Below are 23,024 nucleotides of genomic sequence, written 5' to 3'. Positions count from 1 at the left end.
ATACCTTATTGCTTACATAAATGATTATCTAAAATATACAAGATAAATGTGTACTCAATATAAATGATGCATAATTATGGAAACAGAGTGACACAATAGAAAATAAAACCCTTTTTGCTGTACTAAAAAAAATAGACCTTAAAACCCCAGTTATAACAAAAGAAAAATAGAAAGTGAAACAATTCTAGGGAATGGGTGAAAATAAAAGGAAAGCTATTTAAGAAAACACTTGAGGACTCTTTAATAACCAACAAGCATTTCCCAGGGGCTGTGAAATATATCATACAAATGAAATCAATGAAAAGCTTCATAGAACTTGAAACAAAAGAAGAATTAGGAGGATCCTCTCAATGTAGACTGCATTAATAGCAATCAGCTCCTAATTGCAGACAGATACATGGACAAACTTCTATTAAAATCCTCTTTTGCAGCCCTCCATGAAGATTTGCCCTTACCCTCACTGACGTTAGGTTTGCTGTCAGTCTTGTCATAGACTCTGCTGCCTCCATCTTGACTGGCAGGTGTGTGTGAACGTAGCAGTTCTTTACTGGGAGGAGAACTCTCCTGAAGAACACAGGGACAAATCCTCACTACAGAAATCTCACATCTTATCATGAAAACTCACACATGCGGAAAAAGTCTATAGTCTTGATATCAAATTACTTTAATTTATAAAAAAAAGACTAAAATTCATGAACACATCATCAAACTCCAGGTCATACCAAGGAAGATTGTGCGTTAGGTGGCGCTGACTTCTCAACTGACCAATCACAGATCGGAGAGGATTCCCGGTTGACAACTCTGCCTCCCGATTCGTTGTCTTCAAGCTTGATACCAACACCCACCATGGTCACATTGCTCTTGGCATGGGGATGCAGAGCAGGTGGACTGGGCTCACACATTCTGCAAAAACAAAACATTTTCAGAGCATGTTATTCAAAAGAAAGAAAAAGTTTGCCTTTATAATCTTGATGTCGGCTAATATCTTATTTTTCCAACCATCTGTCACACTTTGGAGTATCAGGTCAACTCCTGATGGATAAAAACTAGTTATGCCCTACGTTTTCCCAATAAAGGAGTAGTTCACTTTTGCTGATAATTTACTCGCCCCATGTCATTCTTTCTTCAGTCGAAAAGAAATTAAGGTTTTTGATGAAAACATTCCAGCATTTTTCTCCATATAATGGACTTCAATGGGAACCAAACGGTTCAAGGTCCAAAAGATAGTTTCAGTACAAACTGCAAACTGTTCAAAGGGCTTTAAACGATTCCAGATGATGAATAAGGGTCTTATCAAGCGAAAAGATTGCTCATTTAAAAAAAAAAAGTTTAAGTTTTATAAGCTTCTGTGTGACTCTCCTGTTCGAACTCTTTCATCAAAATGAAGGAATCTTTTTCTGAGTCAATTCGTTCGCTGAATGAACCAAATGACTCAGAAAAAAATTAGTACATTTTGATAAACGAGTTTGAACAGGAGAGTCACAAATGTGCGTCACAGAACAGAGCAAGGCGACCATTTGAGCTTATAAAACTTAAATTATGTTATTTATTTATTAAATGAGCGATCGTTTCGCTTGATAAGACCCTTATTCCTCCTCTGGAATCGTTTAAAGCCCTTTGAACAGTTTGCAATGAAAGTGTCTTTTGGACCTTGAACCGTTTGGTTCCCACTGAACTGCATTATATGGAGAAAAATGCTGAATTCATTTCTTTTCGACTGAAGAAAGAATGACATGGATTGACATCTTGGGGGTGAGTAAATTATCAGCAAAAGTTTTTTTAAAAGTGAACTACTCCTTTAAATCTATGTTTCACTCAATGAACAATATATAGTTACAGAAGTAAAATGCAGTGCACAGATGGACAATTTCATGTTGAAATCACCTTTCAGCAAGAATTTGGAAACCATGTCAGCCTGCATTGCTAACAAGGGTATTCCGGTTTTGTACAGCTACTGTCTGGGAAGAACAGAGAGACCACGGGGGGGGGAAAAAACAGCTGACTGCTTTGCATAAGGAACAGAAGGGTTTTTGTGGAGCCCAGACACAGGCCACCCCATTCGAACTCTTTCACCGAAGCCACTTCTTCAGGGTCTCCAGGGTTTAGGAGCCACTCTGTCGGGAGAGGATATTTGTGCGGGATTGTGTTATGTGTGCACGTCAGAGCCGTTCAAACCTGTCAACATACTGTCAGAGAACAGATGCCAGACTACTGTGCCCATCGAGTATCTGTCCGTCTCAAGTAGCACACCAAACCCTTCTGCAATGAAGGACAAGAGGAGGAGAGAGAAGGCAATTTCAAAATTAGCCGAAGTCTATAAACACCTCTCCTCCACCTCCTCCTTCGCTCTGCACGACAAAAGAAACACAAGGCAACCCAAAGAAAACAAACACAAGGGAAAATGCATCTCTCCCTTTCTTTTTCACTCTCTAGCGCTCTGCAAATATATATATATATATATAAAATGCCCATTGTTACCGAGAAAGAACAAAGGAAGTTTAAACAATGGGCATGACATGGACAAAAGCAATAGGCTGCAGGAAACACAGCAGGGTAACAATACAAACGGAATGTGCCGATGGTCCGTGGCAGAGAAAAAAGTGGAACAGTCACTGGGCCAATTCCAGTTCCTCCTGTATTTTTTCATCCACTCGGAGAACACAAAAGCAGCTTGTACGTTTACATTAAGGCGCAAGAGAAAGGTTGAATGCTTAGCTCAAGCGTTTTCTGTTAAGCCGAGCAACTTGGTTGAATTGAAAATAATTCAATGGACCAATCTGTTCTTTTGAAGAAGTGATTTGCCAATGTACCATGGAGGAAATTGGCCAAGCCTTGAAAGGTTTGGGCAAAAGGGCGTAGTTTTCTGTTCGTGTTTTTACCTGACCGCAAAGCAAACAAAAGTTTGTGTGTGAAAGTAAAAAACAATAAGAGCTCAATTAAAGGAGTAGTTCACTTTTAAAAAAACTTTTGCTGATAATTTACTCATCCAAGATGTCCATGTCTTTCTTTCTTCAGTCGAAAAGAAATTAAGGTTTTTGATGAAAACATTCCAGGATTTTTTCCCCATATAATGCACTTCAGTGGGAACCAAACGGTTCAAGGTCCAAAAGACATTTTCAGCAAAAACTGTTCAAAGGGCTTTAAATGATTCCAGATGATGAATAAGGGTCTTATCAAGCGAAACGATCGCTCATTAAAAAAAAAATAATAACAACGTTTAAGTTTTATAAGCTCAAATGCGTGTTCGTGACTCTCCTGTTCGAACTCGTTCATCAAAATGAACGAATCTTTTTTTGTGTCATTTGGTTCATTCAACTAATTAATTGACTCAGAAAAAGATTAGTTCATTTTGATGAACAAGTTCGAACAGGAAAGTCACGAACGTGCATCACAGAACAGAGCAAGGCGACCATTTGAGCTTATTAAAACTTAAAGTTTTTTTTATTTAATGAGCGATCTTTTTTTTCGCTTGATAAGACCCTTATTCATCGTCTGGAAGCGTTTAAAGCCCTTTGAACAGTTTGCACTGAAACTGTCTTCTGGACCTTAAACTGTTTGGTTCCCATTGAAGTCCATTATATGGAGAAAATCCTGGGATGTTTTCATCAAAAACCTTAATTTCTTTTCGACTGAAGAAAGAATGACATGGACATCTTGGATGACATGGGGGTGAGTAAATTATCAGCAAAAGTTTTTTTTAAAAGTGAACTACTCCTTTAAGTTGGATAAACCTTTTATCCGACAAGAAAACATGCACATTTACAGTATAAATTCCACAATGCGCATAAAAATGCTATGGGACGGCATAACTGGACTAACCAGCGGACCGATCTCGGTGCACAGCATCTAAAATGCTGTTTTGGTTGTCCTGAGCAAAGTCTGTCGTCAAAGTGATCAGGCGCAAGCAATTTATTATATAGGAAATTATTACATAAAGCGGCTTTCATTCTTCCTAGTGATATTTAGAACCAGTTTAACAGGATGATTTTATATTCTTCGGCTCAAATCTGTCAAAAAAAAAAATTCGAATTGCAACTTTGGAATGAAACATAGCTATTGGTAGTCATCGCACTCAGAATCACTGTCAGATGTGAACCGCAAACTCGATACGGTCTTCCCAAATCAGATTTAGATACCAAGGACAAGACCCCCTCCTTTCCCTGGGAACCAAGTGCACTCACGAAAGATCCTTGTAAAACAACCCGGCCGCCATTGGTGCATTATAAATAAACACTTGCAAGAAGTCTACACTATTAAAGTTCCTATTGTGACGAGGCTAAAATTGTTCCTGTTCCCCCAGTTGAGAAGCACTGATCCACAAACCAGGTGCAGGAAGTGTGAATTTGTCAGCTCCTTCCAAGTGCACTTGTAGTTCTAGAGATATTCCGGCTATTTGCTTGGAGGGATTTGACTGTCAAAAAAATGGCACAGTCTCAAGCTCCAAACGGACTCGTGAAGATTAATGCTAAAGCGAAGCTTCTTCGCGCTTGTGTGAAAGAATGTTGCGTTGTAAAAAAAAAAGCAACAGTTGGAAGGGTAATTCCTTAACCAGTTAACTTTTTGTTATGTCATTATGTAACAATGTAAATCTTTAATATTTATAGAAGCCAATTTGAACTATAAAGTAAATAAAAAGGTAATAATTTCTCTTAGTTGTGTTTTTGTCACAACTGCAATATTATGTTTCATAATTTTTTAACAATCTTTTTGGGTAAATATAATTAAAGTAAAACAGGTTTCCGTGAATATTCCATTCATAACAAAGGAATACAAAAGAACAGCACTGATAGCATTGTTCTTAATCCCCTATAAAAGGTGAATGTGTCATAACTTGGTAATTGCGATAAGAAATACAAAAGACAAGCTCTTGTGTCAGCACATGCAAAACAAGCCAGAAAGACTTAACAGTATGATTGATGGTAACTGCCAGTGGGTCTTACAAGCCTACAGGTTGAGAGTTTGTCCTTACCTGTTTTTCGGATGTGGAGCCATAAGACGTATTTCCAAAGAGCTCTGACAGTCTTTTGTGGTCTAAGATAATATCAGCCTCCGGGTTCTTTGCGTTTGAGCTAAAACACCTCTGAAATGATATACTTCCCACGGTCAGGAGTGCGCGAGACAAAAGCTTAAGTTCCCTTACAAGTCGTAACGTGTTGCGGCCTCGCATTCTGTCCTCTGATGCAAATACGAATTTTCTTTGTTGTTTCGAACTCTCCCTTCCCTTACGATGGCACTGAAGTGGTTAATTTCCGCATTGTGAAAAGTCGAGCTTCTAAACGTTGTCGAAAAGGACAAATAAAACTGTCAGAAGTGCCAAAAACAAGCCTGTGCGTGCATAGACTTTGTTTTACTGAAATCTAAGCGATCATTAAAGGAACAGGAGAGCCGTAGTGACATAACACCGGTTTGAACTTGAAGTCTAAAGGCTTTTTAACACCCTAAATCATTGCACCTGCCAATTAGGCATGTAACAATTAAACACGTTCTAACTTTACAAGCACCTGTTGTAAACCAGCACTTGACACAATGCGAGAATGCAGCAAACTGCTCTGGATGATGGTAGGTTTCCCCTAAGACCAGACAGGTGAACACTTTGGGGTCTTCAGCTAAAAGCAGAAGTGTTTGTAGGCTTTGAGCCCATCCGCATGCGATGCAAAGTCCAATCAGCTGTTGAAATCCAGCAACAGGAACTTCCAAACCCACCTGCCAGTAACTATACTCTTAGCAAAGATACAAAGCCTTGACCCAAGCACACGGTCTACCAACCTCAAGAGCATGTGGTCAGTTTTCATCGTCTTCGGGTCGTCTCTTGGGAACCGTCTCGCTTGCCAGTGTGGAAACATGGAGAAGCAACTCATGTTGTTATGTGGAAGACGGTGGACACCTCTTTAGTAAAACTGTCCAGTGACGTTCCAGGAATTGAGAGGAGAGCTGGTGTCTCTCGGTCTTAATGCCGGATGCACAAAACTGCGGTCACGAAATTATGCCCTATAGCGAAGGCAAACAGTAGCATTTGCATGACTTTTGCCTCGGTTATAACTTTCCACTGAGTACTTTACACAGATAGGGATTTGATAACAATGTAAAAACGTGAAATTGGAGAGGGGTATCCAGGAACAAACAAGGCAGAAAACAAAATCGGACAGATATAAAAAGAATATTTTGTTTGTCTTTCGATTTGACTGCTGATGATATTTACATTTGTCCTAAAAAAACAAAAACAAAAAAGATATCTACTTGTTTATTTTAGAAGGCTAAATATAGATAGAGGAAAAAATTCAATGATCAAACAATGCTTTAATTTGAATGAAGGAAGACGAACAAATGAGTAAAAACTATAATATCAATTAATTTTTCTTCACAACAAAAAAAAAAAAAAAAACATTTCACACTATTACTTTTAGGGTGTGTTATACAATGCCTGAAACAATTGTTCATAAACAAACTCTACCAGAAACGCCTTAAAATTAATCACATAGTAATTAAATAATACATTCATTTACCATTTAAGTCATAGCACATGTTATAATGCAGGTTTAACGATGCCACTTAGTTCACAAACAAACGTAACACGAATCGCTGCATTTTCTGAGAAATAACATGAAACAGTAGCGTGCAAAAGCTTTGCCTAATAATCAAAAACAACGACGGCAAGCTAGTAAAACAACTTGTCCACGACATTCATTGCAGACTCGAACATGAAAGACATGCAAATGCATTTTGCATTAATTTTGAGGAATGCATTTTGCGCAATAACAGCTCTTTTTTGATGGACTTTCCTCTTCCCTGCAGGGGACAGTCCCTGACAGTCCCAGCCTAAACTCACCGGTCTTGATGTTTTGAATGCAGGAAGGGAAAAAAAAAAAACAATGCAAATCAACAGGGTTTAAACAGAGTTTAGGAAACACAAGGACACGGGGACATACTGTACATTGTTTCCGGGTCCAAGCCTCTACTCCACCATCTCACTATCACTATTGAAGCAGGAACTATGTTCCTTTTTAGAAAGAAATGATATCTGCAAGGATTTTCAGTCAGGATTTAGACCATACAATAGCACTGAGTCATCTCTCATCATTAGTCACAAATGATTTTCTTATCATCCGATCATGGTTGTATCTCACTATTGGCGTTACTCGATCTTAGTGCTGCATTTGATACGATTGACCTCTGTTGGCAAATTCTGTTGGCATTAGTGGAATTGCATTAGCACGGTTTAAATCATACGTATCTGACCGTTATCAGTTTGTAGCAGTAAATGAAGAGATGCCTTCTCAATCGGAATTTCAGTATGGCGTACCACAAGGCTCAGTACTAGGACCATTGCAGTTCATACCCTAGATATCATTAGGAAGCGTAGAATTCGTTTTCACTGTTATGCTGATGATACTCAGCTCTATATTTCTTCACGCCCGGACGAAACTAACCAATTCACAAAATGAACGGAATGCATTGCTGATATAAAAAATTGGATGACTAGTCATTTTCTACTATTTAATTCTGAAAAAAACAGCGATTTTAATTATTGGAAAAAAACTTCCTCATGCAATAACCTGGAATACTGTCTAACACTTGATGGCTGCTCCGTCAAGTGGGTGTGTGCTCTCTTTGATAGCAATCTTTCATTTAGAAAGTCATGTGAGGTATCTGTAAAACCACATTTTTTCCTTAAAATATATATCTAAATTACGTAATATGCTCTCATTGACAAATGCGTCATGCGATCATGACATCAAGAGTAGATTATTGTAATGCTATTATGGGTGGTTTCCCTGCATGCTTACAGCTGGTCCAAAACCCAGCAGCTCGAGTTCTTACCAGAACCAGGAAGTATGACCATATTAGCCTGGTTCTGTCAACACTGCATTTGCTCCCTATTAAACAATGTACATTTTTTTTAATATTCCTAATTACTTACAAAGCACTAAATGGTTTAGCTCCCCAGCACTTGAGCAAGCTCTTAACGCATTACGGTCCTTCACTTCTATTGAGATCTCAAAACTCCGGCCAGTTGATAATAACTAGAATATCAAAAATGACTGCTGGCGGTAGATCACTTTCCTATTTAGCAGCAAAACTTTGGAACAGTTTTCCTAACATTGTCCCGAAATCTAGACCAAAAACATATCTCTTTGACTTTGCATACACATAACACACAATAGAGTGCCGAAGTTACGATGTCACTCTAAACGCGGAAGTGAGTTAGCATTTTAGCACCACGGTTCCCTCGCTCTAAAGCCTATGGGATTTTTGAATGGGTTTTTGCTAAATCGCCTGAAATAAGGTCTGTGGTGAATAAAACCTCTAAATATTTTCACGTTTTGATCTATGACATAGAACACACAGTTATTATAATCTGCTTGTGTTTTTTTTAAACTTTGTGTCTGTGTTTTTTAAAATCATAGGCTTCAAAATGTATAAATTTTGGATTAACTTGTAAAGATTATCTTGATAGAAAAAACGTGTGAGGGTCACAACTCTTATTTTTTGCGATTTTCCAAAAGTCTATGGGGGAAATGCATTGCTTTTCGAATCGAGGGAACAAATGCGCCGCTAGCTTCCGAGTTGTCCTACAAAGTGACGTCATCACTTCGGAACTCTATAGATTTCTATAATTCAATTTAGGCTGCATAGATTAGGTCAGCCGGAACCAGGAACACTTCCTATTAATCCTGATGTACACATTACATCATAAGAAGAATGGCATCTACGCTAATATTAGTCTCTCTGTTCATCCCGAGGTTTACCGGATTCAGTCCACCAGATCCAGATCTGATGAAGGACCTGCGTCTGGACACGACAACAACGCAGTCATGAAGTGTCAACTACTCCCTCCCTCCCATCCCTAAAGCATTTTCGGGATAGTTCCGGTTTCATAGTAGGAAAAAATTATATACAATGGACGTCAATGGGACCTGAAAGTGTCTGGTTACTGATATTCTTCTAATCTAAATATCAGAAAATCGGCTGATTCGAAAATGGTAAAACTCTGGGGGAGTTGTAAAATGAGCCTATTTCCAAAAAAAGTGGATTATCCCTTTAATAGACAAACAGATCAAAACTAGTATGTGTGAGAAATTTTTTTTTGTTAATATTAAAAGCATATTTTCCAAAAGTCCACCAGGATAAAAGTGGTCATAGCTGAAGAAGCACCCTTACATATTTCCCATAAATCAGCAGGATGCGCCAAAACATGCATCGTCTGCGACTTTCTCCAGTCGACTTTCAACAAAAGCAGCTCTAAAGATCAGAATTTTGGACTCATGTTCTTTTGAGACCTTTCTAAATAAGACGTATAAATGGGATGATGGTACGACCACGCTCTGGACACAAAAGAGAGGGAGAGGAGAAAGAAAGGAGAGTGGGTCGCCGCCGTTTTTTTCCTCCTTGTGCTTTTGAGAAGCGCAGGTTAAAAAGCAGCCTCTTTCATTGTGCCTCTCTGGGCCTAAAACAGTCCCGTTATTGTGGCGCCAAGTGAAAGGCTAGTGTGGCATTTATCTGAGAGACAAGAGGAGGGGGCAATGAAAGGAGGCCGAGCACAAAACACACTTGGAATAAAGAAATATAACAAGAGAAAGGGAATAAAAGATGTTAGTGCAGGGCCCCCTTTGCAAAAAAAAAAAAAAAAAAAAGAAAGCTGCACAAAAACCTTCCGCCACCCCCTCCAGGCAAAGAAAGACAAAGGCGAAAGACATTAAAATGTGCTGTTTTCTAAGCCTGGCACACTTTTATGTCCAATCTTGATTCAAATGGACCATTTCATTTTGTTTTATATAAGCTTATGAGTGTGTGTCCGTGCAGAGGTTTGTGCGAGATGCATTAGACGTTGTTTTCCATAAAGGTACGGATCATAACGTCACCGGCTCCAGAAGGCACTGGGTCTTGCTGGCACGTCCTTGATTGTCTATGGGTCTTTGAAATGAGTTAGGGATCTTTTGAGAAAAGACGGTGCATCTGTGGGGTTGTCATGGCGACCAGATCAGGCCGTTTTGTGCTACGAGGAACACAACAGGTAATTCTGAGCAACCGCAGGTCTCAGTCTCAAGGCCGAAGCAAAGATCTGTTGGGAAGCAGCGGGCACTGAGGATAACCTCGTGGTCTCTTAAACCTACTTAAAAAACACAATCGGAATGATTTAGGACACTCCACTATTCCAAAACAACATCTTAAAAGGACAGTTCATCCATAAACTACTCTCCCTAATGTCATTTAAACCTGTGGAACACAAAAGGAGATATTTTGCACAATGTTCAAGCTGTCAAAGTCCCCCCAAAAGCACCATAAAAGTAGTCCTTGTGATTTATTTCGATTTGTAAATATAACAAAGTATAGAATAGTAAAAATACTATTTCAGTCTTAATTCAGTGTGTTACTTGTGTGTTCTTCATAACTACTATTTAGGAAATTTACGAGCATTTCTGAGTGGAAAAAAAATGTTTCAATGTAAATCACATTCCATTTATTTTTCTAGTGAGAGAAACAGACTGAATTCTTAGTTATTATTTGTTAAAAGAAAATGTCATATGCCAAACTGTCAGATCTATCTACTTAAAGTGTTAGTTCACCCAAAAATGGTAGTGAATAGTGCCTGAGCTTATGAAACCCAAAGAAACGCATCCATCCATCAAAGTAATCCATACAGATCCGAGGGTTATTAAAGGCCTTCAAAAGCATTTTTGCAAGAAAAATATCCATATTAAAAACTTTATAAACATTGGCAAGTACGGCAAAAGGCGTACTTGAGTCTAGTTCTGGCGGATGAGTAACCTCTGACCCAACGCAAGGCGTTTTCTTATTCATTAAGGACTCGAAAAAAGATTCGTTCATTTTGATGAATCACAGAACAGAGCAAGGTGAGCATTTGAGCTCATAAAACGTAAAACTTTTTTGTTTATTTTTTAAATGACCGATCGTTTCCCTAGATAAGACCCTTCTTCATCGTTTGGTGTCATTTAAAGTCCTTTGAAGCTGCACTGAAACTCTCATTTGGACCTTAAACTGTTTGGACCCCATTGAAGTCCATTGTAAGGAGAAAAATCCTGGAACGTTTTCGTCAAAAACCTTAATTTCTTTTTCGACTGAAGAAAGAAAGACGTGGACATCTTGGATGGCATGGGGGTGAGTAAATTATCAGCAAAAGTTTTATTTAAAGTGAACTACTCCTTTAATAATATTTAACTCTGTGTTCGGCTGAAAGAAGAAAGTTAGATACACCTACCTAGGACGGCTTGAGGGTGAGTCAATTATGGGATAACTATTCCTTAAAAATGTTCCTCACAAAAAAAACAAAAAAAAACTTAGGGTGAATAGCCTAAATGATGAACAATAACTTTGTTTGACAAAACTACTTCAAATTACACTGTAATTTTTTTCAAGGGATTGTCAAGATTATTGGAATTTGTTTCAGTCTCTATGCTTTGCAGAGATGTATAAAATACTAGAAACCTGAACTTGAGTAAAAGTACAAGCGCTCTATCAAAAAAGTGACTTGAGTAGAAGTTGAAGTGCTCTTTGAGCACAACACTTAAGTAGATGTACTGAAGTATTAAAAAAATTGTGCTTAAGAATTGCAAGTAGTTTATTTTAAAATTCACTACTTAAGTATTAAAAGTACAAGTATTGTGTCATGCAAGTATTAAAGAAAGCAGTTTAAAAGTTTGAACTAGCAATCAAATAAGGCGCTTTGGCGGGATAAAAATTTGCTTTGGCGACCTCCAAAAAAAATGTCATTGCAGGAAAACCCCTGCATTAGTAGTCAATGTCTGTGTCAATCAATACCATTACCCTATAAAATGTGATTTAAGCAGCATGAAAGCCAACTTCATCAAACCGTCTAACAGAACCACTCTGGCAACGAAAAAGCGGGTTTGTAATGATTCGTAACATTTTTATAATTTTAACGAGTAACTAGCAGAACATTAAAAAAATGATCTAAGTAAAAGTATTAAATTTATCGATAATATCTACTGAAGTAAAAGTAGAAGTATGAGAAAAAAAAAACAATACTCCAGTAGAGTACAGATACAGCATTTTAGTACTTAAGAACAGTAGTGAAGTACTTCTACTTCGTTTCTATACATCTCTGATAATTTAAAGTAAAAAAAAATCATGTTTTAGTAATATCGTTTCTTGCCGTTTCTTTGTAATGATTTGTGAAATGCACTTTCCAAAATTTCAGAGTGAAAATTGTTTCAAATCCTACACCAATGTTTTTTCTTTCAGCGTAGAACAAATCAATCTGAAACCAGGCAGAATGTCTTTGCCACAGCAGCACCTGGCGCTACATTCAGATGGGGCAGATAGCAGAGCTCTGACGACCCAGACACGAAAGGAAGACCAAACCTTCACCTCTCAGGACATCCTGAGACTCCATGCTCACCCCCCAATCCGCCGGCCACTTCAACGGCGCAGGACGGAGCACGTGGGACCCTGCTGTCAAAAACAGGATACACACTCACCACACGGCTGAGAAGCAGCGGCTAATAGAGAAACAAGGGTGGGAGAAGGACGCATGACGGAGGAAGACCATGAAACATATAACGGAACTGCAGAAGGATCTGGGATGTTATGAACGCAAAACCCCAAATTATGCCAATAGATGTGTTCAATCTCCCTGAACATGATATGCATCACGTTTACTTCAGGCTTCAGCTTTTGAGAAGTTTTCTCTTTGAGCCGCTCTATGAGATAAGTTGATAAATGAACATTTTATCTTTATTTTCTCACCCTCGTGGTGCTTTTTCTGCAGTTCTGGAGCTTGACGGATGCCACAAAAACTCACCATATTGGTTTGGACGGAGTGAAGACAAAGTTGAATTTTGGCTTAAAGGAGTCGTTCACTTTTTAAAAAACGTTTGCTGATAATTTACTCACCTCAATGTCATCAAAGATGTCCATGTCATTCTTTCTTCAGTTGAAAAGAAATTAAGGTTTTTGATGAAAACATTCCAGGATTTTCTCCATATAATGGACTTCAAGGGGACCAAACGGTTCAAGGTCCAAAAGACACTTTCAGTGCAAACTGCAAACTGTTCAAAGGGCTTTAAACGATTCCAGATGATGAATAAGGGTCTTATAAAGCGAAATGACCGCTTGTTTAAAAAAATAAATAACAAAGTTTAAGTTTTATAAGCTCAAATGCTCGCCTTGCATTTGCCTTGCACCTTGCGTTTTGTTTGAACTCGTTCATCAAAATTACCGAATCTTTTCCCGAGTGAATTCGTTAGTTTCCTTCATTGAATAAACCAAATGACAAGAAAAAAGATTCATTCATTTTGATAAACGAGTTCAAACAGGAACGCGCACAGAACAGAGCAAGGCGAGCATTTGAGCTTATAAAACTTAAACTTTGTTATTTTATTTTTTAAATGAGCGATCGTTTCGCTTGATAAGACCCTTATTCATCGTCTGAAATCGTTTAAAGCCCTTTGAACAGTTTGCAGTTTGCACTGAAACGGTCTTTTGGACCTTGAACCGTTTAGTTCCCAATGAAGTCCATTATATGGAGAAAAATCCTGGAATGTTTTCATTAAAAACCTTCATTTCTTTTCGACTGAAGAAAGAAAGACGTGGACATCTTGGATGACATGAGGGTGAGTAACTTATCAGCAAAAGTTTTTTTAAAAGTGAACTACTCCTTTAAATCAACTCTAAAAACATACGTCCCCCCCAAAAACTGAACGAACAGGTAAAAAATGGTTCTGTTACTTTCCAATCACGAGTGAACGGCAGAGCAAATGCAACACGGGAAGGAGCGACTGGAAAAAGTGTCTCTGCTAACAAATGTTGAGCTTGTATTTAAAAGCCACATCTGTACGCAGTATCACACATTCTGATAACATCTCAGAGATGCTTCTCTAACGTCTTGCACAAGCAGAGGCGAGAAATACACACACACCCCTGCACAAACCTACCTATATTTTTAAACACTGCATATGCAAACTTTAATTAAAAGTCCACAGTAAAAATTCAACTTTTCTCTTGTGAGATTCAATATTTCAGTCTGATATTGCCGTGACGATCTCTAATCGCTCTTCCAAACACAAACTTTCGAGAAAGTGTTAAACTTTTACCTTTTAACACCGAACCTGTAAAAATGTGGTTCAATTGAAAGCTGATATTTGTCAGCTCATACGTACAGTGAGATAAACTGACAGATTTCTGGCAAAGGTGCTCTCCCCCACGCTTCCACTACATTCAATTGTTGTCTCTGCAAGTCGTAAATGATACATTTCTGTGATTCTACGTTAGTGATGAGTCAACTGGGGATCTGAAGAGGAACTAAAAATGTTTTTCTCTTTCACTGAAAAGCTCAGGCGTCAGACAACATGATTCAAATATTTCTCTAGGAATCTGACAGGACAGTAATTAGCAAAGGCACCATTTCATCACTAAGGTTTTTATGCTTTAAGGTCCCATAGCAAAGAAAAAAATAAACATGTAAAACCATTTACATTTTTTCATCTCTCATTTCCCCTTTCAAGTCTTTAAGAAGTTATTCTGAACTAATCAAAAGATAATATTACTTATCTCTCGGTTTATCACAAAATATGCGCGCGCAGAAAAAAACATGGTAAACGGAGACCCCAAACATATAGTAGTTTTCATGAAGGATGTTTTCTGAAATCTATATATATATATATATATATATAGTTCTATAATCTGAACTCATTATGTTATTAAAGAGTCAAAAAGAGAACTGTATTTCAAACAACATTTGAGCCAGTCACCTTGCAAACCTCAAAATAACAGTCGTTCTAGTTGGCCAGTGTAATCTGTGGGCTGTTTGTTTGAGAATGAATTAATATATAACAATCCTTGATTAATTTGTAAAGAAACAAATCATGAGGATACGGTAGTTTATTAAAATATCAACCCGCAGGAACACTACACTGTGTTTTCAAAGTTCACAGCAGACACCGGTGCAGTTCATGCAAATGACTGCGGGATGATTTCCTGGTCACATTCATTACGACTAAAGGCGCCTTTACTGTATTAGAATGACAGTTTATCCAACCGAGAGATAGCCAGGTATTTGTGTTTTTACAAATGCCAAATAAACAAATGAAGCCCACACAAATCTGTTGACAACATTTGCACTGACGTTATTATTCAGATAAATGGAAATTATTAAACTGAATAGCATATTTATATTTAGTTTGGCTTATTTATAGTGTAAAGGCAATCAATTCACATTTGAATTAGATATATTAAAAGTCTTTATTTTTTTAAATAATAAATGATACAGCTGTATGCAATTTGCAAAAGTGAAAACTCAAAACATGATTTGATGGTGTATTACTTCCACATTACTAAAAAATGTTCTTGAAAAATGTTTAACTAACTGGGAGTCATTTTGAATTACATGTTTACTATGTTGTTGTTGTTTCACTGAAACAATAGGAATCTTTCTATTACCTGAACAAGATTTGAACAGCGCCTTTCAATCCTCATTTCATTCAACGTAATTCTTCCCCTAATTTAAACAATTATACATCCAGGGCAATAAATCCACCCTGCAATTTGCCCCTCAAACTTTTATGTGAAACCCTTTGTTTAAGCTCACACCCAAACCAGCATATTCAGTCGAAATCAAAGTCATGTTCAAGCTTGCATCAGATAAAAGTTCACCTTTTGTGACTTTTTAATAAACCTTTAGAACTTGGTGCAGGACAATCCCACATGCTAAATAGTTTTAAAAGTCCAGCCTAAGAGGGATCAAACCTGTTTGGTAGTTAAAAATTTTTTTTAAAAAAAACTTAAAAATCACATTTAAGATGCATTATATTATAATACGTTATATTATACAATTAAATTAAAGTTGACTTAATTAATTAAATTGCAATATAAATGTGCCCCCAAAATGAAATCTAGATGCAAAGATAAATATTGTTTTACCATTGTTAAAATATTGTTTATAATATGCAATATAACTAAAAGCGCTAAAGCGCAATAAAAAATTAAAATGCGTAAAAGCATGCAAAACTTAATGCAAAACAAATGAACACAAAAAAAAAGCAAAGTTGCATAGCAAGTCTTACCTAAAGTGTCCGAGTTCACCGTTATGACAAAAGCCAGAGAGTGATGCTCGTTTTGATGGGCGGCTGTCAGATTGTCAGATTGCTGAAGCGTTCTCTGTTCTAATGTTCTGATGGAGGCCTGGTTAATTTCCGCTGTGGGTCTGAGCTCATCTCAGGGTAGGTGGAACAAAATCTGGAGGTTTTTGGGAACACGTAGGCGAAGAGTGAAAGTCTCATGGCACTTTCCAAACGACACCTCTCACGTGCGGAAAGAGATGTTACCATTTCGGACAACACAATGTGCCATTAGGGATTATTTATAGAAGGTTTCTCTCAAGTGCTAAACATTTAAGGCACAGCAACAGAACTTTCCACATTTGCATTGCTTAGACACCGTGATTGAAAATAAATCAATAAAAAACTTTAAATTCAAAGTTTTGCAATTAAAAAAGGAAACCATCAACAAAAACACACCAATGCCAAATTCCGACACCATTTGACTGTCTCAACAGAACGCAGACAGTCAAAGCGTGAAGATGATTTTGATGGACAGCCGCAATGATGGAACGCATGTATCAGCGCGGGCTTCTTTGGCCTGCTCTGTTTGATTTCATTGATGTTGTGGCAAGCCCTGAAAAACTCTCTAAACAAGCTATTGTCGTCTCTCTCTCATCAAACCCCGGCTCAATAGGACACATGAAACAATGCAGACCCGAACAGAAGAGGTCAAAGTTTGACTAACAGAAAGAATAGACTTTTGTTCATCCTCCTGTCCTAGCTAAACTCTCTACCCTATGGGAAATAATGTCACGAGGTTGTCCGTCCATCAATAATGCAAAGGATTCAGCAGAAGACAACTTTTTTCAAACGGCTCCTGAATTTATACTTTACAACTTCAGTCTGCATCGTGTGACTGGCTGATCAACGCTGACACACGTGGCGTCCTCCAGCTGAAAATATGAGATGGTAAGTGTATATTTAGAGCTTAATAAAGACAAAACAGTTGTGTCAGCCCAGATATATAAAAAAAAGGCCAATTAATTGGAAAAGGACAATATTTGGCCTCTAATATATAATGTTCTTGGACAATTCAACTTCAGACTCATTTAATGAATCACAAGTAAAATAAGTGTTTGTATTCTTGTCTTTTCAACTTTTCCCATCAAAATTGTGTTACAATAACAACCATACTGCGTTCTAGGTATCGGTCACTGGAAAACCCCTACCAGTCAACCAAGCGGGCTCAAAAAAGCTTGCATTTTCAGTGTGCTTGCCATCCAAAGTGCTGCAATGTACTGTAAATTTCAGCCTTGACACTCAGATAAGAGCACAACAGAGTTGGTATAAATCAGCTTGTGAAGTGATCCGGGCTCGAGACTTTGCAGAGACCGGATGTATAGGCCCGCTGACAGCTAAAGAGAACCAACACTGGCTTCCTGACCTCTCAAACTGAGTACAAATATACAAAGAGATGGATAAGAATGGAGGTGAAACAGAGAGGGGTGAAGCAAAGAGGGAAAATAAGGCATAGCGTAAATATTAAGATGGATAGAAATGAGGGGAAAAGCAAAAGGTCAGAGACTCCCTGCTGACAAGCAACATTGTGCGCAGTCAGCCACTGTGAAGCCAAACACTCGCGACCACTTCGCCAACTTCCCCTTTAATGATCTGTCGACATGGAGGTGCACAACTCAGGTGCTGGATGTTCTTGTCGGCCGGGATACACACAGGGATAGGCTGTCTGCACTGGCGCGCCAGGCTTATTTAACCTCACACACACACACAACTTGGACAATTAATGTCTACTTAGAACTCATTATCAAAGTTTTACACCTATTCCGCGATTGCGCCACAGTCGGTCTGCCCTGAGGAGCTTCGCTTTCTGGTTATTCCGGAAGGCTGATATTCTTCAACATAGAGATCAACAGAAAATCTGTCAAACCTGTCGGCTACCTGAATAGCAACTCTTAGCAGGTGCCAATAAAAAACAAAGAACATGTTCAGATGATGATTAATATCCATTGAATGCATGCTACAGTCATCTTCATGTTGTACAGTGATAGACTGATGTATGGTCAGGCCAATTATCAGCTTATTTTTATTGAAAATAAGCAAATGCAAAATGAAACGAAAATTTATATAGTGTAAGATATGTGGTTATGTTAATATTTTTAGTGCATATAATTGCTGTTTTTAAACGGTATCATGTATAATACCATCTGCCTACTGATATGTTGATATCGACATCTGCCACTGAAAGGCCCATATCGGTCAACCACTAATAACGTGAGCGGTGAATTTCTTTTATTTCACTTCATTAGGGTCTAAAAAGCACTTACAAGTTCTTGGTTAATTGTTTATGCACTTTAGAGCACATGAATCACTATTAGACCTATTAATCATATTCACAGGCCACTTTAAGTTCAATCCAAAACAAACCATTTAAGAAGAGTAAAACACAATAAAAAAATAATAAAAAGTTACAGTGTGAGCTGATCTCAAAATTAGATAAACTATAAACATAAATGGGAACATGTGCATAGGAAATGCATTCAATTTCCCATTAAACCATAGGCATAAAAGTTCAAGTCAAATTGAGCAAGATCTGCACTGAAACAAAACTAAGAACTGCTTCTTTCTTAACATACAATAATATGCTGTAATGTCCTTAAGATTAAATATATTTTTGGCTCACATTAAAAGGATTGTTCAGCCATAAATAATTTATTTCACACTACAGTTGTTCCAAACTTCTGAGTCTCTTTCTTCTGTTGAACACAAAAGAAGATATTTTGAAGAATGTTGATAACCAGACATTGAATCCCATGACATTTTCCACAGCATCAAAATATCTTCTTTTGCATTCAAACGAAAGAAAAAAATAATCTTTGGAACAACTTGAGGGTGATAAAATAACAAAATTTGTATTTTTGGGTGGACTATCCCTTTAATAATTAACTGAGTATACGCACTGACTGAAAGCAGGTTGTCATTTCCCATCCAACCGTATACGCTACATACACACACCACAGGACAGTTTCAGGTGGAGAAACGAGTTCATTTGATGTACAAAAAAACATTTAAAGTGATATGTGTTTACTCAGCGGGTTCTGGGACATTTTGACTTGACGGATGCGTAAAACTCTCGCCAAGGACGATAATTCAAAATTCTCGTCCAAATGAACTTCTTCTGTTGGTTTTGTATACCTCACAACAAACAGACTAAAACGTGTCAAACACTCGTGCGTAAAGTTTCAAACAAAGCGCCATTTGCCCCACTTACCAACTCCGAAAGAACTGTGCGCTGCGCGTTGCGCTCCCCAAACTTTATTCCTCCAGTCTTTCCGTAGTCTCTGGGCCCGCAGAATCGATAACGTCGCATGCAAAATGCGGTTTCCCCTCGTGTCAATGAATAATACGCCTCTGTCTATCAACGGCTTACAGACAAACCTGAGACTCCAAGCGTACAGCTGATGAATACGTCGCAATCCAGCCTCCCTTCACTCCACACTGACTTTCTGGTGTTCAGTTTCCAACATTCTCGGTCCTGCTGCCTGTCATTCACCTCCCTCTTAAAGGGAAAGCTCTTCTCTCTGGGTTTCCCTTGGTAGAAGGAAAAATGCTGGATTCCTTGAAGGGGGAAAGGGAGATGCTCAGTCCATGAGTACCTGCTGTTTCAAGTTCAGCTTTAATGTGATCTTATCCTTTGCAAACGTATCTTTAAGGAAAAAATGATGAACTATTAACGAAAAAAAATCTATTTTGGGGGGAAAAAACATGATAACATGTTTGTTTTTTAATTAATTACATGTTGTTTTTATTAAAACCACAATATGGCTTTAGTACTTTTTTGTGGGTCCGTTTTCAAACTAGAGTAACTCTCATTTGCAATGACACGAGAATAGGTAATTTTTGGAGTGAATTGACCCTTTAAATGCTAAATGTACATGCTAAATGAGGGGAAAACATTTTATCAGTCCAAATATTTAATTCTGAAAAAAATAATAGATTAAAAAAATATATAAATAAATGTAATTTTTTAAACAAGTGCGAAATGCATTATTATGACACAAAACCATCATACGGATAGATGTACATGATCTGGAACTTTAGTGTTTTTTTAAGTTTTTTTTTAAGTAAAGCCAAAAGTAACTAGTTTTGATGATTTGCAACGACATGAGAATGAGTCATTTTTGGGGCGAATTGACATTTTAAATGCAAAACGTATTGATGTATGTTGTGTGTCATCTTAAGAATTGAGGGGGAAAAAAATTAATTCGTACAAATAATTCCAAAAAAGCTTGTGGAAAATAATGTACAATCTGTATTTATTTATTTATTTATTTATTAAAACAAATGTGAAATGTATTATGACAAAAAAAATAGTGGTGTGCCATATCCATGCTTGCCAAAGCTGTAAATCCTGACACGTAATACTTAAACATTTTGAGCAAACCCTCAATTAAGACCTTTCCAACAGCAGAGTCATTGTAGTGAAGTTCTCAGTAACGGAGGGGCTCCATCACAGTCGCCCCACTCGTGACATTTGCACGGGGGCCCGTTAGCCAATCTGAGTTCTTCAAAGCGCTCCAGACCTGCGTTTTTATGTCTCTTTCTGTCTCTTTTTCCCCCCAGCGCACGCACAACTAGCCATCGCAGCGCAGGGGTGAGAGCGCAAAGCCGATGTGCCATTTCTAATCCCCTCTGTTCCTGCCTTTGTGTAGTGGCCCAGCAGGAAGTAGGAGCTGGGCAGACAACAATTAACAAAAGAGCTGTGAAGAATACAATTAGCCATCAATAGGAAACCACAGGCCTTTGTGCCTGTTTCCATGGAGATGCTTGACTACCACTATGCCAGGATTACAGAACCTTACCCCCCCTCCACAACACCACCACTTCTTCAGTGTTTTTTTCCACCCCGTCTTTCTTTAACCCTCTCCATCCTTCCTTTCTTCCTCTGCCTTTTATATCCACCTCTCTTTCTTTATTTCCATGTCACTCTCTAGTCACTAAGTAACTCTGGGGGCTTTAGACGAGCGCTCGCACCTTTGTTCTGCTCGGAGCCTTTCAGGTCTTCTACCTTTGTGTCCCCCGCTGGGCTGAGGTGAAGGTGGCGACTTTTTTTTTTTCATTACTCTCTCCCATTTTCTTCATTTGTCCAAAGGATTACCCAGAATGAAGCTTTGTACGGGGTTGAGAAAGACCTGAGCTGATGAACGCCGCCTCAGTGTTCTAGCCCTTGTGAAAAGGGTTCATGAAAAAGAAGTCTTTATTGTCCATCTGGGCACTGTACGTTTCAGCATGGACCCCGTACCCGTTGTCCTGGAGTCCATAGTGTTTATTAGTGATTCATGCTGTTGTTTATCAAAGATAAAGAGTTTTTTGTTCTAAAAACTTGTTACAAAGATTGCATTTTCGGTGTGGGAACCAAAACGTTCCTGAAACATTCCATTTATGAATCAGAACAAATCTCTGTTCAAAATTCTATTTATCGGTCAGGATTTAACAAAGTTTACGAAGAAATTAATTCCGCTGGAGTTTTATGCAAAAGGCTACTAATGTTTAAAACATTTAAGCAATGTTGCGCTAGGAACGTGAGAATTTTTGTTAAAAGATCATAACGATTTTCCACAAACTCTGTAAAAAGTGATCACACTGTAAAAAAATATTGATGGTTTAACTTAAAAAAGTAAGTAACCTGGTTGCCTTAAAATGTTAAGTTGATTGAACTGGAAAAAGTGAGTTAATACAATGAAGTAGATTAATTTAACCATCAGAAACTCAAAATAATAAGTTATCTCAACTAAATAAATTATTATAAAGTTGACTTGACAAAAAAAATATGTTGTGATAACAAATCTTGAAAATATTTTTTTACAGTGAGTTTACAACTTAAAAAGGTGAATAAACTCATTGTCTTAAAATTAAGTAAATAAACTTCAAAACAAAAATTAAGTTTATGAGGAAGTTTATTACTTAATTTTAAGGCAACAGGTTTCCTCATTCTTTTTAGAGTTAAGTCAACTGATCACTTTTTACAGTGAATATTCTTTTAAGAACGTTTGTTTCAAACAGAAGCAAAACCTTCAGGACAGAAAAAAATACTCCAAAAAAGTACTTGAATAGAAAACTTGAGTTTAATGACACTAGATCGACTACAAAATGATGGTGTTCAGGGACAGGCATTAAGGTGGTTTATATCGCACCTATCAGACCATTACTAGTTTGTCTATTTAACCGGGGAAAAATGTAAGATAGCGTCAGTAAATTATGGGGTGCCACAAGGATCCGTGTTAGGCCCTCTGTTATTTTCAATATGCTGCCACTTAGAAATAATATAAGAAAACATGGAATTAGTTTTCACTGTTATGCCAACTCATCATAAAGATTTTCCATAATGATTCTTTTAAGAACATTTGTTTCAAACAGTATAGCAAAACCTTTAGGACAGAAATAAATACTAAAGTACTTGAACAGAAAACCTGAGTTTGACACCATCATAGATCGACTACAAAATGATGGTGTTCAATGACAGGCATTAAGGTGGTTTATATCGCACCTATCAGACCATTACCAGTTTGTCTACTTAAACAGGGAAAATTTTAAGATAGCGTCAGTAAACTATGGAGTGCCACAAGGATCCGTGTTAGGCCCTCTGTTATTTTCAATATGCAGCCACTTGTAAATATTATAAGAAAACATGGAATTAGTTTTCACTGTTATGCCGATTCATTATAAAGATTTTCCATAATTATTCTTTCAAGAACGTTTGTTTCTAACAGTTGCACAACCTAACGTAAAACTCTTATTTAATGACATATAAATGTAGTATCTCTGTCGCCACAGTAACCTCACAATAAATTTTAAAGGTGAAGTGTGTAATTTCTGCACCATTAGCATCCCCAAATAAAATATAAGATGTGGTAAAATAAAATAATTGTTTCAGACTGGGATGCTCAAACAAACACAGCATTGTTTCAGTGTTTTTTTAAGGAATCCACCTAT

The 23,024-nt window shown here is 37.6% G+C and overlaps 1 protein-coding gene across 6 annotated transcripts in view; it reads right to left on the bottom strand.

Moving 5' to 3' along the window:
* The window catches only part of sox13 (SRY-box transcription factor 13), a 33,872-nt gene extending 14,296 nt beyond the window's left edge, over nucleotides 1-19,576 (bottom strand). Inside the window, exons 1-3 of one of the 6 annotated variants that reach the window (XM_039674092.2) lie at nucleotides 19,303-19,576; nucleotides 723-903; nucleotides 456-564 (exon numbers count right to left, since the gene is read on the bottom strand). In XM_039674092.2, coding sequence (XP_039530026.2) covers nucleotides 456-564; nucleotides 723-902 — 289 coding nt within the window. In that variant the 5' untranslated portion in view covers nucleotide 903; nucleotides 19,303-19,576. Of the gene's footprint in view, nucleotides 1-455; nucleotides 565-722; nucleotides 904-4,969; nucleotides 4,993-5,766; nucleotides 5,906-16,040; nucleotides 16,161-19,302 lie in introns of those variants that run through there. The other 5 variants (XM_039674093.2, XM_089124999.1, XM_039674088.2 and 2 more) reach the window with 5 other exon arrangements.
* Nucleotides 19,577-23,024: the final 3,448 nt, after the last annotated feature.

The sequence above is a fragment of the Pimephales promelas genome, chromosome 21 (genome assembly GCF_988280905.1).
Source record: "Pimephales promelas chromosome 21, fPimPro1.hap1.1, whole genome shotgun sequence".
NCBI classification, from domain to species: domain Eukaryota; kingdom Metazoa; phylum Chordata; class Actinopteri; order Cypriniformes; family Leuciscidae; genus Pimephales; species Pimephales promelas.
Note: the sequence above shows the minus strand (reverse complement) of the source record. Positions and strands in the feature narration are given on the sequence as shown.